At 40.5% G+C, this 16,671-nt stretch overlaps 1 protein-coding gene across 5 annotated transcripts in view; it reads left to right on the top strand.

Moving 5' to 3' along the window:
* The window catches only part of SLC23A2 (solute carrier family 23 member 2), a 62,063-nt gene extending 46,700 nt beyond the window's left edge, over positions 1–15,363 (top strand). For all 5 annotated transcript variants that reach the window (XM_027782257.2, XM_055820186.1, XM_005234232.4 and 2 more), the window contains 10 exons: positions 1,382–1,452; positions 2,606–2,787; positions 5,678–5,798; positions 6,507–6,663; positions 8,891–9,038; positions 9,650–9,755; positions 12,847–12,976; positions 13,124–13,261; positions 14,401–14,496; positions 15,042–15,363. In XM_027782257.2, the coding sequence (XP_027638058.1) occupies positions 1,382–1,452; positions 2,606–2,787; positions 5,678–5,798; positions 6,507–6,663; positions 8,891–9,038; positions 9,650–9,755; positions 12,847–12,976; positions 13,124–13,261; positions 14,401–14,496; positions 15,042–15,274 (1,382 nt within the window). In that variant the 3' untranslated portion in view covers positions 15,275–15,363. The remainder of the gene's footprint in view (positions 1–1,381; positions 1,453–2,605; positions 2,788–5,677; positions 5,799–6,506; positions 6,664–8,890; positions 9,039–9,649; positions 9,756–12,846; positions 12,977–13,123; positions 13,262–14,400; positions 14,497–15,041) is intronic.
* The last annotated feature ends 1,308 nt before the right edge of the window (positions 15,364–16,671 follow it).

Raw genomic sequence — 16,671 nt, 5'->3', positions numbered from 1 at the left:
GCCAAGCCTTTTGATCTGGAAACTGGAAGTAATGAGCAGGGAATGTGAAAAATTCCTTCCTTTTACAGTGTTAAAACTTTGTGCCTTGGAAAAAGATTCCTAAAAATGCCCTTGTGGAATTCCGTTTCTGGTTGGATTTTTTTTTTAATGTAAAAAATGTTGACAAAAGAAGTCTAGATTTTGTTAACAAAGTAGAGAAAGGCAGAAAGATTCCATAAATGTTCCTTTCTGGTATTTGGAAATGGTGAGTCCAGTTGGGTCCTTTTAATTTGAGTAGTAGGAAGGCTGAGCGATGTTCAGCATCATATCAAGACCGGTGTTTTTACCTAATTCATACCTGACAGGTTTTGCAGAGCAAGCTTTGGATGTTTGTTTTACCTTTTTCTTTGCTAATGTCGTCATCCTGAAAGGTTTTGAATGTATTTAGGGTGAAAATGTGCAGGAAAACTGGTTGGGTAGGGGGATTTTGCTTTAATTTAAGTTAGAAAACTGAAATGGAAACAGCTCTGGCGGTTTTCTTCTTAATGGGGTGTAGTTATTCAGTAATAAGGCTGTGGGGAGTCCAGGACGGCAGTATAGAGAAGCAGGCTGCTTGCTTCTGACTGAAGTTCTTCCCAGGGGTCCTTTTGATTTTCTTAATTATTTACATTTATATTATGTATGTGTTTATACATCTCTCAATTCACTTACAGCCATTTAATTAGTTTCCCTGATGTTTTTTCTGTAGAAAACTTAGTTTTGAGCATTCACATTTTCTCACTGGGGGAGTCAGATTGAGCTACTGGGAAGTAGCACATGGGTTTCAGTGCCCAAGAGGTAAAGGCAGACTGTGATGTGCTTTACTAGTGCTAGTTGTGCTGGATATTTATGTGCACCAAAATGTGCCAGTATCCTAACCCACGCCTTGTTGAAAGAAAATACTGTCTATTTTTTCCCACTACTCCCTTTGCTACTTCTTGCTACCTTTTAACTTTCAAAAGTTGTCGGATGGGGTTGTTACCACAAATCAATTCATCACTCAGTTAGTGACCTAAATTGGTGAACAACAAACGTTGGAGTGTGTGATTCCTAGTGTGCAGTTGAGTAAGTCTCCATTCATCCGTTTACTGGAATGGGTAAAGAATCCCTAATTGACCTTTCTTTCTGAAAGTTATGGGGTTTTTCCACTTTGGTACAGTGGGTAAAATTAGCGGTTAGCTCTTGGGGAATGTAAGCATGTTATTACTTGATTTGTAGCATTGCAGAACTTTTATTCTGTGGAAATCAAGGCTCCTTTGTCAGGCACAGCTTAAGGAGAGGTTTATTTTGTATTAAAAGATGGTAAAGTGCCTGCAGAATAAAACCCGTGTTTTTGTTTTTTTGTTTTTGTTTTTTTTGTAAGATATAACAGTTACAAACGGAACAACAGAACTGCTTCACACTGAGCACATCTGGTATCCCAGAATACGAGAGGTAATGTAGGAGTAGTAGCCTTTAGCTGTTTGATCTGTCTTGATTCCAGTTAAGTTTCTCACCTAACCATCTGTGTGTTCTCGTCTTGTAAGTTCGTAATGTCTTCTTTCACGGCGCTTTTCGTTTGAATATCTCCCTTTACTCATTTCATGGAAGTCTTCATTTTTCAACTTGTTCATTGCTGGACAGCAAATACAAGGAGTTAGTTACCACATTCCAAAAGATGCGCAGTAAAATGGGCAAGTGAGATGAATACTCTTCTTGTAACACTGAGATTTGTGCTCGCTGGTAGCAGTTCAGCTGCTACCAGGCCACTTGCCTGCTGTTGCTCTGTTCAGTAGGCTATCCTGTGAAAGGTAAACACGCAGTTAGCAAATCTGGTTCATTCCTAGGTGTCTTAGGTTGAAGACTATTCTGATAAGATGTTGATTCTCCCAAGAGGCTTGCTGAAATACATCAAACTCCTTCTCCACTCGCAGCACTGTAGTCTGAACTCCGTCATGCTCTGCAGAGCCCAGGATGAGGGTTGTGCCCAGGCATCACACGAGAGTAGTAGATAGCATAGTCCAAATTAAGGCGTGTGTCATGGAATTTATCTCCCATCCCGTTGCTTTGGGCTGCAAACTTTTTCTTAATTAAAAACAACCCCTCTCTCTTCCCCATGTTCAAACCATAGCTACATCCTGCCAAGAGCCCTGCAGCCAAGAGGGCTGACAGTCTCCTGAGACCACAACGCTGCTCTATACCAGCTTCTAAGGAGCACTTGTGAACAATGCAGCATACACTCTGCCCCTAGGAGCTAGGAGCATCACCTCCGTGGCGCCACCAACCCTTGCCGTTCGATCTGAGAGCTTAAAGGTTAGCCTGGAACCCAGGTCTCCTGTCTGACAGTGTGATGTGCTATCCACACAACTACCAGACTGGCCCACTGGTCTGTTGTGTAATAGTTTTGTGGAGAAAACCATAAGTGTTATGCTTAAGCAATAAGTCACTTAAACCTAATGAGCTGTTTTATGACGAAAAAATTGCTGAGTTCTTCTGTGTCACTGAATTCTTTTAACTGCAGTTTGTAATCCAGAGCAGAAAAAGAAACGTTTGGGGTTTGCTTCTAAGATTTGACTGAACTGTCTCTTTCCCGTTCTTGTGTGTTCAGATCCAAGGTGCAATTATCATGTCCTCCTTGATAGAAGTGGTGATTGGTTTGCTTGGCCTTCCTGGCGCCCTGTTGCGATACATTGGACCTCTGACCATCACGCCAACTGTTGCTCTCATCGGCCTCTCCGGTTTCCAAGCTGCTGGAGAAAGAGCAGGCAAACACTGGGGTATCGCTATGTTGTAAGTACTCCTGGGTGTTCTTGGCTTAAGCCGGGGGCTCCTGGTCGGTAAGGCATCGGGCAGGAATTTTGGAGTGCCAGGGAAAAGCCAGGGTCTGCTTAGCTCCCAAAGGTAGCATTGCAGCGCTCTGAGCATGGAGAAACACCGTGTGCAGGAATGTGAGCGGGTCTGGGTCGGGTCAGCTGGCCAGTTGGGAATAAGGGCACCAGCAACTTGAGGAGGCAGGAAAGGACAGTGGCTGAAAGTGAGGTATGGAGAAGAGAGAATTTTATAAAACATCGGTTGATCCGGGAGCCATTGGCTGGTTCTAATTCAGTGCTCTAGAAATGATGATTTAGCAAAACACTGGAGAGATTAGTGAGCAATTTCTGTTTTTATGATGTTGTTGTGTATGTTTCTTATTCTGCAATAGTGAGCAAATACCATTGGTACTAGTGAGTCATCTGTCTTAACTGGCTTGCTTACCTACAGCCGAGAGAAATTCGTACGAGAGAGAGCATGTGTTATTTCCATGAATGCCATCAGTCAGTGAGGCATAAGTAGACAGTTTTCTGTTCAGTAGACGGAAAGGCTTTTAGAGTGAGTGTCAGGGCGTGATGGTTGTGCTGCTGTAGGTATAGGTGCCAGAGAAATAAAAGAATTGAGATTAGTGGTATGAAAGGGAATAATGGAGAAAAATGAGTTGTGAGGAGGAGGCAAAAGCTTCCTGTGAGATGCTGCGGGTAACCAGCCAAATACAGATGGAACCCACATTTTAGGGAGAAGGAAATTGGCTGAAGCAGTTGCTCTGTTCAGTATATAGCGACCAACTTGGTGCTGGCTCTGGAAGCGGAAGGAATGACTTGATGAGATCAGATTCTGATCTGACTAATCTGTTTGCACAGTACTTTGAACATGTAAAGTATTCTGTAACTGCAGCTTATGATTAAAAAGGCTGTTTAATTCTCTTTTATCTTGGATTTTAGCATCATGAATATTTTTGTAATTCTATTATGTTAAGCTGCTGACCCAAAGGAAGGTTTTATTTTTCTGTAAAACAAATTCTGTGCAAGTTGGGACTAACATTAAATCAATCAAGCAGACGTTTAGTGAATTGGACACAGAAACATGTAATTAAAGTTGACATTTTGCAGATGGAAAAAAATAAATCAATTTGGGAACAGGATTTAAATATTACCCAGTCAATAAGTATTTCTGGCTTCTGCCATGCAAAAATGTGCACTAGATTGTTGAAAATAACTCTGTAGCCATCTAGAGCTACTCAAAAGTAACTTGATCTCTACAAGATGTGGCACTTGAGACTGTCTTGACTGCTCTGATGAGATAAAAATACTGTATTGCACAGCAAAATAATACCTGTGTAAGAGCTATTATCTTGCATTAGCTGCAGAAGCTATTTGACAAGATTTTCGTGTTTCCCAAACGGTTTCCTGACCTTGCTTGTTCTGCCAGTGCCAAGCTGAAACCATTTAATCCATAAAACACAACGCATCGTGATCTGTTAAAAGGGAAATTATTCCTGAATTGGTCTTTGCCTGTAGATCTGGTGAACAAAACTGTGTCTTTGGGTGTTTAATGCTTTGGTAATATTTTACAGAATGGCAGTAATCCCCCCTGGCATGTAGCCAATGTAATACTACTTACCAGAATATAATGTTATTGAATTATTTACAGCTCCTTACTAAATAAATCAAAATACAAAGCCACCTGTCTTCAGGGCTAGCATGCCAGGATAGCTGCTGTTAGGGAGGGGAGCCTGTCTTGCCGTAATGGACTTCGGGAGGGATGCCAGAACGTTCCCTGAATGTAAGGAAAAGGTGCCTTTATCATTAGACTCTAGGTGGGGGTAAAGGCTATAAATGACACCCTTCTTGTGCAGAGCTCTTTGTTCCTGGAGACTGAGGGAGAAGAAAGCTCTGTTCTGTTTCTTACAGCCTGAAACTGATCTTGGATAGAAAAGGGAGGGAGGCTTAAAATCCACCTTTTTTTTAAGTCAGCTGATAAAAACATAATCTCCAATTTCAGAGAAGCTTTGCTGCTTCAGACAGCTTGACTCTGTGTAGCCTTTTTAATAGCAAAACGGGTTTTGGCAATTTCAGAATTGAGCAACCTGCCCTGGCTTTTTATTTTTCATTGCAGAGGATACATATTTTAGCTGTAGAATTGAATTAATTTTTAACATATAGAGGAGCTTAGCTGTGACGAGAGGGGAAGATGCTTAATACTTGAGGCATCTAAAAACTGTAGTAAACTGGGTTACTGGTGAACTGCAGTTGAATGAAGTCTTGTTTTCTTAGGTTTTATTATGCTTGATTTAGTGCTGTTTGGTGAAAGATGCACATACCAAAAAAAGGGATTCTTAAGAACTGAAGAACTTCTCTTGACAGAAATTTTTAAAGTGCTTTGGAGTTTTCTGCAAATTCTGAAATGTAAAGATTACTGTACACTGGCCTCCAGTTTTCCTGTTTCTTCCTACTTGCTAGCAGCAACCTTTGTGCTTTATGTAGAGCAGACCTAGACACACAGATGGAGTGAGTCAAAAAGACACAAGCAGCGCAGCAGTGTAGCTCTTTGCTAATGGGTGCTTAGCTCTGAAGATCTTTTAGTCTGATTAATTTTCCTAGTTTCATTTACCTGTTTGCTGCTGGCTATTTTTTGCAGCACTTTAGAATACAAATTATGTTGTTTCAGCTTTCATGGAGTAATAATTTATTCAAAATATATTCTCTTATGATGCCTTGTCTTGTGCTGTATTTAAAATGTACGTTTGTATTTTTGTGTCTGAAGAGCCTGAGCAGGTTTGTGGTGAAGAGGGGGTTTTAACATGCTGGTGCTAATGACATGTCTCTCTTGTGCCACCCTCCTCCTCCTCCTCCTCCTTTTTTCTCAGGACTATTTTCCTAGTACTGTTGTTTTCTCAGTATGCCAGAAATGTCAAATTTCCCTTACCCATTTACAAATCCAAGAAAGGATGGACGGCATACAGACTGCAGCTTTTTAAGATGTTCCCTGTGAGTAGCTGAACTTGTTCTTCAGTTAGAAAAAAACACCTCTTATTTGTGTTTTGGGGTTGGGGTGGTTTTTTTCCCCCCTTGGTTTTGATTTTTCATAACAATACAATTGATCACAAAGGTGAGATAAAAGCTGAAATGAACTTAACTAAATGGCTCATTTACCACATGAAATGGTCTCATATTGTAGCCTTGCTGGATCCCATTTGGGTATCTGTCTCTGATGAAGAGTTTTTGGAGTGATGAAGATCATGGCAGGGGGGGAAGGGGGTAGAGAAGAAGGTATGTTTATGCATGCAGTGAAAGCCTAGACTGAGCCCTCCAAGGAGGGATGGAGAGATCGTTATCTTCTAATTTTAGGAAAGCCATGCTCCATTCCCCCGTGTGAAAGACCTCTTTTTATTTCTCTGGTAAAACTGAGATGAATTCACGAGTTTAAGTGCCTCTTTGGAGACTTTCCCATTTGTTACGGGAGAGAAGAGGCTTGCTCTAATTCTAAAGCTTTTCTAACAGCACCTTCGTTAGGGGCAGCAGGGAAACATCTAACAGATCTATTACAGGGTTTACTACTTGTTCAGACTTAAAACATCACTTAAGATCACGCTCAGATATTTGTGTAATAGGTATTCTGTGCCGGAACTGTTTGCTGTTGATGAATACTGCCAGTGAGAGTTTATTTTAAACGTCTTTTTTCCTCCTCTTTCACAGATTATTTTAGCTATTTTGGTGTCGTGGTTGCTTTGCTTCATCTTCACTGTGACAGACGTCTTTCCCCCTGACAGTTCGAAGTACGGCTTCTACGCTCGCACAGACGCACGACGAGGAGTGCTTTTGGTAGCTCCGTGGTTCAAGGTTCCTTATCCTTGTAAGTATGTCAGGGTTTAAGAGCTGGTTTTGTAATAATACACCTGTGAATATAATTTGTGTTGTTTTCAGAAGCATTGCTGTTTTTCTCACAGTACTATATTCTGATGTACTTCAGCATGCACTGATCTAAAGATACCATTGACGGGGGTGATGTTCTTTTTCTTGTTTTCCTCTTTGATTTGATACCTGAAGGTCTCACCCAAGAAAGACCTGAGTTTCTGAAACTTGAATTTGTAGAAGGCACTTGCAGGGTTTATCTGGGTAACTCTTGACCTCTAATAACATAGTGCGACCGTATGTTTAACGTGGATTTTCAGAGAATGGTTGATATATCTGCACTTGCCAATACTGTGGTGAGCTACTGTTAATGTTACACAATAAATAAGGATGGGTTACTACAACTCCTGTGGAGCTACCGAAGTCATTGATTCCTCTTCTCTAAAGAAGAGTAGTGCCTGAGTTTTCTCCAGCTTGATGCACTCCCCTGCCCCAAACACACCCATTCTTGAATTAGCACAGTGTTAAACAGCTACATAAACATGTCCCGACTTGCAGAAGTGGCATTGGAATTGGGCCGAAGGGCAAGTCAGAGAGTGCCAGTCCATGCTTATCAAAGGACAAAAAAGTATTTACAAGAGAACACAAAACGCTTTACATGACATTTTGGGTGCTTTTGCTGGCCACCTCTAAGTTTAAAGCTGTTGAAGGCTTTTCTTAGGGCATGAGATAGAGTTGCAACACCCTTGTGCTGCTCAGAAATTAATGGGGTAATGATAGAGAGTAATATTCTACTAGAATAGAATAATAGAAATTGTTAGGAATACCACTACGTTGTAATGAGGCAGCTTCATTGTGGTTTTCCATATGCTTTGGTTCTGATTAGTTTTTAAAAGAAACCACTTCTAAAGCAGTACTTGCAAAATGTATAATAGCTTTTGGGAAAGAAGAGGAGGAAAAGTTCTCCACCCTGATTAGACGTTTCTTATTTGTGAAGCCTTGTTCATTCACGTTTGTGTGACTTCAAGTTCCTTTTGTTGCAAGAGGCTCATCTATTTCAAAGAGATAAAAGCATCAAGGCAATTGCTGTGGAAAACCTGCCAAGCTTTTCTACAGGCTTAAATTAATCTTATTTTCTTTTCTACAAAAATTTGGAATTGGGAGGTGTTTGTGCAGTGATCATAGCTGGTTGTTGGCCATTCTCTTCGGTAGACTAGACTTGTAACCAAAGGCTGAGTTTTTAGAGCAATAATAATTAAGTGGCACTCGCCTCAGTGATCAGAATTGTTTTTTCACAAGCAGTAGTTCAAATTCCTTCCTTCTGAACAGGAGGAATGTTTTTGGTGGGGTTTAGGGTTTTTTGGGTTTTTTCCAAGCATGATCAAAGCAGCTGGTTAGGCGGTTTTTCCTTTGCTCTTTTCATCTACTTGAACTTGCCAGACTGTCTTACTGTGAAGGGAATTTGTTGATTCCATTAAAGATGAATAAATAATGTGGCCAGCAGGACCAGGGCAGTGATCGTCCCCCTGTACGAGGCTGCACCTCGAATCCTGTGTGCAGGTTTGGGCCCCTCACTACAATGAAAGGGCGTTGAGGTGCTGGAGTGTGTCCAGGGATGGGCAGCGGAGCTGGGGAAGGGTCTGGTGAGCAAGTCCTCTGAGGAGCAGCTGGGGGAACTTGGGGGGTTCAGCCTGGAGAAAAGGGGACTCAGGGAGGACCTTCTCACTCCTTACAGCTCCCTGAAAGGGGGGTGTAGGCAGGTGGGGGTCAGTCTCTTCTCCCAAGTAACAAGTGATAGGACAAGAGGAAACGGCCTCAAGTTGTGCCCGGGGAGGTTTAGAACTGGCTATTAGGAACAATTTCTTCACTGAAAGGACTTGTCAAGCATTAGAACAGGCTGCCCAGGGAGGTGCTGGAGGTCACCATCCCTGGAGGTGCTGGAGGTCACCATCCCTGGAGGTGCTGGAGGTCGCCATCCCTGGAGGTGCTGGAGGTCACCATCCCTGGAGGTGCTGGAGGTCGCCATCCCTGGAGGTGATGAAAAGCCGTATGGATGCAGCACTTAGGGACGTGGTTCAGTGGCAGTGCTGGGTTAACAGTTGGACTTGATGATCTTAAAGGTCCTTTCCAACCTAAATGATTCTGTGATTCTATGAAATTGCTGTATGTTTTGATACTGAAATTTGGTTTCTGTGGCACAAGCAATTTCAGCTTCCTTTTCTTCACAGTTCAGTGGGGACTGCCGACGATCTCAGCCGCTGGAGTAATAGGAATGCTTAGCGCAGTTGTTGCTAGCATTATTGAATCAATAGGAGATTACTATGCCTGTGCCAGGTTGTCTTGCGCACCTCCTCCACCTATTCATGCAATAAACAGGTATGTCAAAAAAAGAAATATTTTTCAATGTCTGAAGCTACTTTTTTATTCTTTTGGGGTTTTTTCATTGGGATAAGACAGGAATGTGCTCTGAGATTAAGTGTTGCAATTAGGTCAAACAGAAGGGCCGAGAATCTGAAACACAAAATGCAACTGTCACGTTGAATTATTTTGTTGCAAGTGTAGTGTTGGAAACCTAGTTCTTTTCCTGCTGGATTCCATGGTGGTTAATAGTTCGGTTTCTGTAGGGGCAGAACCCTAAATGGGTTCTGGAATTGGGGTAGCTTGTAAAATTCACCTGAAATGCAGTTTTAGAAATAAAGAGCAGCTCTGTTTGACTTGGAATTATTCTATAATTTCCTTGGTTTAATAATGTGGATTCCTAAGACATAGAAAACAGAACTCAAGTTTGGTTTCCAGGTGTCTTGGAGCTTGAAACATGAATTATAGTAATTCATGTGGGACAGATGCTGTAACAGACCCCCACGTAGCATGTGGTCATAAAGCACCATCTGATGCAAGTCTATGCTAATACAAGTTTTAATCTTTTTTTTTTTTCTTCTTTTTTTTTTCTTTTCTTTCCCTCTTTTTTTTCTGTTTGGGGTTTACAGAGGGATTTTTATTGAGGGTCTGTCCTGTGTTCTGGATGGAGTATTTGGGACAGGGAACGGATCCACTTCTTCCAGCCCTAACATTGGTGTCTTGGGCATCACGAAGGTATGTACTTTACCTCGATTACTCAGTGATTTGAGTGTTTTGTCTCCTCTGGCAGATGGCTTACACCATTTTCATGTTTCACAATGTGATCCTCTTCCAAGAAACCATACTACTTAGCACTTTGTGCAGGCAAACTTTACACAGCATTCCGAATTAGGTAAATTTACCTAACTTGTCCATACCAGCCACTGACTAACGGAAATGCGTTCTAGATAAGGACCTCAAAAATCTGATTTTTATTTGGAGTAAAGGGCAGTTAGAAAACCTACATAAAGGAGATGACGCTAAATAAGCTATCCCTTTGCAAAGCAAGAAGGCTTAGGGTGTTTTGAGTGGAGGCATAAACATGGTAAACTGTATAGAAATTGATACTCTTTTGGATGTGTTGGCTCTGAAAGCATCGCTAGAGAGCTGCCTGACTTTAATGTCTCACTTGACGACACAATGAAAGGCAACTTGACGTCCTTGGGCTTTATCTACGTGTGTATTAAGACATTATGCTGACACAGCTAGAACAGGAACTGTAGTCAGGGTAACTTCAAAGGTACACGTACCCTAAATATCTGTTTCTGTTACGATAGGTTTTTAAGGCACTGAGCGTGCTTAGGGGATTACATATATTTTGGGTTGTAATTCAGCAAAATATATAAGCACTTGAGGAGTTCCTTTGTTCACTTGTGGAACTGGATGTGTGCTGGAATGCTTTGCTGAACAGGGAGACCTTGGACTGCAGATGGATTTGCCCGATATTGTTAATGTAACCTTGTTAAGAAATACCAACAAAATTGGTAAGGGTAATTTATGTTGTAAATATGTACATCTTGTTGTGTTTTTCACTTGGAAGCTATAAATCTCCTTTATGCTTACAAGATAGAAAATACATGCTCTCTGCTTACAATAACTCATCCCTGTGACTTAATCAAATATAGATGATGAATTTATCTTCAGCCATTTTTTTTTTTTTCTGCACAAAGGGCGATTCTTTTCAGGTTTAGGGTGGAATATAATATAATGTACTAATAGCACCATCTGCTGTCTGTAGAAGTCTTCCATTCAGCTGCTGATGGAAATTTCCTAGAAGAAATCTTCGTTAGAAAAATCCTTAAAGAAAGGGGTTTTCTGTTCTGCTTCCTTTCTGTTGTTACTTCATAGGAGTTGATATGAATTAACAAGCACTATTTTCTTAACAGTCCACAGAAATGAGTGTACGTTTTGCTTTGGAACAGTGGAAAATGAATGTTAAAGTGGCAGCTGTTACAGAGAACAGAGTTAACTACAGTTAGGTTTGTTCAGAGCACATGGTGGAAGAGTGAATATGCCTTATCCAGAACGGCCCAGCTGGATGGCTGTGCTCCAGTTTTTGTCTTGTTTTTTCTTGTCTGCATACTCATTCCTAAAAACCTAATAGTTTTTCAACTTCAATTTATATCAAAATAGATTTTTGGCATGTAGACACTCTGCTGTTTATCTGGGAGAGGAAATCTTTGGTGCTCATGAGTAAAGACTACATAGTCGCGGTGATCCCATGATACCAGTCCAATGTTTGCAGAGGCATTTACCTCCCTTGAAAGCAGTAAACGATTACGCTTGGAATTTAAATTGGAGGCTTCAACTGGATATAAATACTGCAAACTCTTGGAATTAGCCTATGAGCAAATTTTATTTGATGAGAGACGAATCAATGAAATCTGATCAGTTGGGGCAAAAGTGTAGGCGGCTTATGCCATAATGTTGATGATGAAATGGACACTCCAGTTAAGGTACTAGGTGCCTTACCGTGCTCTTCACAATCATCACATAAAGTGTCTGTACGAGTGCCTGGAGTAAATATGTAGTTTGAGCTAAATGCTGACCAGGATGCTTTCAGTAGCTTTCAAAAGGAGCCTAATTTGTTTGCCTTGTAGTGATTGAGTGTTTGCATAAATAAATGTCGCTATCACGCAGATTTTTTAAAGAATCTGCCTCTTTCATGCAGGATGATAATTTTAGAGCAAGATATGGGTAGTCCTGAGGAAATTAATCTTTATGAAAAGTAGAGGAAGGTGCAAGCTGACTTCTGTTGTTATGCTAGGGAACAGTCGCGACTTACTGGTGTAGCTTCTGTTTGTAGGTTAAACACATCTCACCTGACACTTAAGCAGTAAAGAATTAAGACAAAAGAAGTACTTTTATCGTAAACATCCCTACTGTAACTTTTTTTTTCTCGTTTCACTCATTTAGCGCCGTCACACATGATTAACAAATTAATATCTCCTTCTTGAAGCTTATTACTCTGTAACGGGAGACCTACGAAGGGCTTTGCTAGAATCCGCCTTACCAGTGTAACAGGGTATTTTTTTGGCCCTGGTGCACCTCTTACGCAAGTATAACACTATTACAATGTCAACCATTCAGGTTTATCAGCTGCCGCTACAACATACAGTGCCAGAGCGATACTGCCCAAAATTTGAATGCTCAAAATAAAAATGGGAAGGAAGCGTAGGCACTTGGTTTCACAGTGTTAGCACAGCCATGGTTTGCATGTGAAGTGAATTCAGTTGTGATCTCAGAGAGGGATGATAAAAAAAATCAGTTGATAATCTCTGGCTAGCAAGGCTGCGTCTCCTTCAAGTGAGCTGTGTGGTAAGTTGTGGTAGGTGCGTATCAGGTGAACTGGTACATACGTTCTTGTGTAAAAGGGCAACAGCGCATGGATTTTTTTTTTTTTTTTTTTTTTTTTTTTTTTTTTTTGCATTACAATTGATCTCTGAAATCTCTCCTAGTTATTTTCTGTCTGTTTTCTTTATTGTAGATGGCGCTGCACCACACCTCATGGCTATTGTGGCTATAGCAGTTACAGATGGTTTTAGAGATGACTTAATGAAAACAAAATCAAACGAAGCTATGTTAGAATTGGAGGGCAGCCATGTACGGCTGAGCCCTCCAAAACATTTGTAAAGGATCTGCAGCCTGTTTTAACACCACGAAAAACATGCATGGAAACTGGAAAAGAAGTTTTAAATGGAAAAGGCAATAATAAAAAAAAAAAAAAAAGCAAGGCATGAAGTTGGACTAAGTGTGGATTTCTTCTTTCCTTTTTGTTCTCCTGCAGGTTGGAAGTCGCAGGGTTATTCAGTACGGGGCAGCCTTCATGCTCTTGCTTGGGATGGTTGGCAAGTTCAGTGCTCTCTTTGCATCGCTGCCTGACCCCGTGCTTGGTGCCCTCTTCTGCACTCTCTTTGGTAACGTATGGGAGGTTTTTTTGCTCCTCTTTGTGTGCTATGTGGCTGTATCTTTTTATTCTAGTGCTGTGTTCATATGTGTGCCCCTAATTTTTTTGTGAAGAAAAAGACTATATAAAAGCTGACACTTGTTTTGTTTTTATTTAGGGATGATTACAGCCGTGGGTCTGTCTAACCTCCAGTTCATAGATCTAAATTCCTCTCGCAACCTGTTTGTACTGGGATTTTCCATTTTCTTCGGACTTGTCCTTCCAAGCTATCTCAAACAAAATCCACTGGTCACAGGTATTTTTGATCATTTACTTGAAGTGTACTTTTACCTTGTACTCATATGCAAAGTACATGTAAATACCTAGTAATAAAAAGGGTAAATAAGAGAAAAAAAGTATTATGGAGACAGCAGAAACTATGGATTAGAAGACAGGTGTGTTCAGAGGGGAGTTAATTGAGGTATTGAGACCCGGATTGGATGTTTTGGTGGGGTACATCTGAAGTTGTCCTGCTTTCTCTGAGTACAATTGTAGATCAATGGAAGCAGGTGACTGGCAGGAAGACTGGACGGGCAAAAGACTGAAAGGGTGAATCTCGGTTGTAAATGATGTTAAAAGAATAGGGAGAAATACCAAGGTAGAGCTTGGAAGCTAGGAATTTGTTGGGGTTTTGAGATTTGTCACTGTAGATGTGTTCCAAATCTGAATTTTAATGAACTCAGTTTCAGACTTTTAGCCAAATTACAGTTTTGGTGACTTCAAGGAGAAGGTTTTCTATTTTAATACTGCCTTCTCAATAGTCATCGTGGCAGTGCATGTCACCAAAGGAACACTTAATTTGTTTGGTTTTAATTTTGGTTGTTGATGGGGTTTTTTTTGAAGGAAATATTAACTAACTTTTTATAGCCATCACTTCAGAACCAAAGATAATTGCATATCTAACCTACTTGAAGTAGTTCAGGAAAGTAGATCATTCAAGCAGGGTTAGGCAATGAAATACAAATACGGTGTTCTTCTGTGAATAGGTCCTGTGAAGTCTTGTCCTTTTTAAAAAGTAAAGGTTTATAAAAGGAATTACTTCAATCCATGTGATTTTACATTATGAACGCTTCTCCTTTTCCAGTTTTGTAGTTTTTCTATTTAGAGTTAAGCAGCTGCATCTGCAGTTGAAACTAAAGTGGCATTTCACGACATTTTTATAAGCAACTGAAAGTTCATGTAGTTAGGTTTTGGAAAAGAAGCAGTACCCATGGTCAACTACACTAGGTGAGGATTCTTCTGCATCTCTTCCCATGTGGTTTTAAGAGTCCTATTTGAGCAGATTCCTCGGTGAACTCAGTAGCAGGTTTTCCTGGCTGACCTGCATTGTAAATCAGTAGGATGTGTGTATATACGTGCAGTAAAAATTCTAAATACTTTTTCTTTCTGTTCTAGGAATAGCAGGCATTGATCAAGTATTAAACGTTCTCCTCACTACAGCCATGTTTGTCGGTGGCTGCGTTGCATTTATTTTGGATAATACCATTCCAGGTCAGCATTTTATCTGAAATAATAATGGCCTTTCTGAGTGAAGATAGCACAGCATTTTATGGAGGCACATGAGGGAGAAATTACTGCTTTTGTTGTTGACTACTTTAACGCCTAGAGCAGACTGCTTAACACCTGCGTGCCTCAGTTTTCTTGAGAACACTTTGAATCTTTTTCAGGTTAAGGTCTCCTTCCTATTAAATATACAAAATAGCTGATAAAAATCAAACCAGAATAGTTGTCTACAGAAGACAGAGTAAAAATATTTTAAAGATCCAAACCTGCTTCCGTTCATTTGAGAGGAAAAATTTGCCTCAACTTCCAGTAACAAAATAAAACAGATAATGGCCATTTCCATTCAACATTTTTTTCCCCTCTTCCTGCCTCTTTGAGGAGTCCAGAAGATCTTTCTGGTACTTTGCTGAGCATGGTGTCTGTGATTTGGGGGTTTCTTTCTTTGCTTAACCTCTGCTAGGGGGGCGTGTGTGTTTACATAAAGATATTCACGTATATATAACTTTTTTTCCTCCTTTTATTTTGACTTCTAGGAAGCCCAGAAGAAAGGGGAATACGGAAATGGAAGAAAGGGGTTGGTAAAGGAAGCAAGTCACTGGATGGCATGGAAACATACGATTTGCCTTTTGGCATGAACTTTATTAAAAAATACAGGTGTTTCAGCTTTCTGCCCATCAGCCCTACCTTCATGGGTTACACGTGGAAAGGCTTCAGGAAGAGCAGTAACTGCAGGAGTTCAGATGAAGACTCAGAAGCTACAGTATAGCCTTAGTTGAAATTATATTATCTAGTTGTAGTAAAAGATGTATTTGCAGTTTCTTGCTGATTAAGAAGCATTAAAGTATATGTTTTGTATATCTGCATTTAAATTCTGGAACCAGAGCTGAGACGGATTTAAAAAAAAAAAAAAAAAAAAAAAACCAAAAAACAAAAAACCACACACACAAAAAAAAAAGCTTTCCTGTTGTGGGTGATGGTAGCCAGATCTAGTGTCTCTGGGTCAAATTTGCAAATGCTCCTCTGTTTGATTTTCAAAAGCTCTAGATACCTGCGCACCTCAGTCGTATTTTAAATGGGGCTTAGGTTCCAGAAGTATGTAGGTGCTATTGGAAAATGTTACTTTAAATGGTGATTTTATTTAAAGTCATCGATGCTGGCATTTTTGGCGCGTTCATTGCTGGCAATGTTAAGTTACGCCAGAAAATTTGAATCCTGTGAGAAGGAAGAGGGGGGATTGAAAAAAAAGGGGGAAAAAAAAATTTACTTCTAATAATGTCAAATCCCATATAGATTGTTTTCCACTCATGATTTGCACATTCCGTATTTTCAGCCCCCTGGAAACCAGACTCGGTTGGTGCTGGCAAATGACGAGAGTATTTTCTTGAATTACCGATAGTTCAGTCAGATGTCGGCTGTTAAGACAAAGTTTCTTTCATAATTTTGCTGACAAAACCACACGACCGGCTTCTGATAGCTTAGTGCTGTAGAAGGAATCACTTATTTCAGGTCAGTTCATATTTTTAAACGTTTGCTTTTTCTGCCTGGCATTTAACCACCTAATTACAGTGTCCAGGTGCAGGTTTTCTTTTAAAGGGACCCACGTAGCTTGAGTTTCACAGGGATGGGAAATGTTTAACTTCCAGGTGGCACCCGGTAACAGTTTTTACAGTGCAATGCCTGTATTCAGCAAGACGTTTCCTGGACAAAAATGCTAATTTGTTGAGCAGTTCTAAGCAATTAACACCTGTATCCATGCAGCTTTCCCTGCAGGGAAAGCCATGCGGTCAAAACGCTGCTGGCATTCTCTGGTTTGGAACTGTGCAGAATTTTCTTGATGGGATATCGAAAGCTGACGCTGCTTATTGAGTGGCTTACGTTGCATGGCCTCTTTCTTCTTCTCTCTTTGTGAGGCTTCTGCAGAAGCTCGTTAGTGCTGTGGAGGTGATGTTGGAACAGCAGAGACACTACATTTGATGTCCTCATCCACTGGATGGTTTAACGGGTATTGGGTCCAATCAGGGCACCATTCAGATTTTTTTTTTTTTTTTTCCTGGAATAGTCTCAGCTCTGATGTTATGTGGGTGTTCATGCTCATCATGCATTCATAATTTAAAGTTTTATTCATGTTTAATGTTCTTACTATTGCAAGTTAGTTTTAGAGTT

The sequence above is a fragment of the Falco peregrinus genome, chromosome 17, assembly GCF_023634155.1.
Source record: "Falco peregrinus isolate bFalPer1 chromosome 17, bFalPer1.pri, whole genome shotgun sequence".
Lineage (NCBI taxonomy): Eukaryota > Metazoa > Chordata > Aves > Falconiformes > Falconidae > Falco > Falco peregrinus.
Note: the sequence above shows the minus strand (reverse complement) of the source record. Positions and strands in the feature narration are given on the sequence as shown.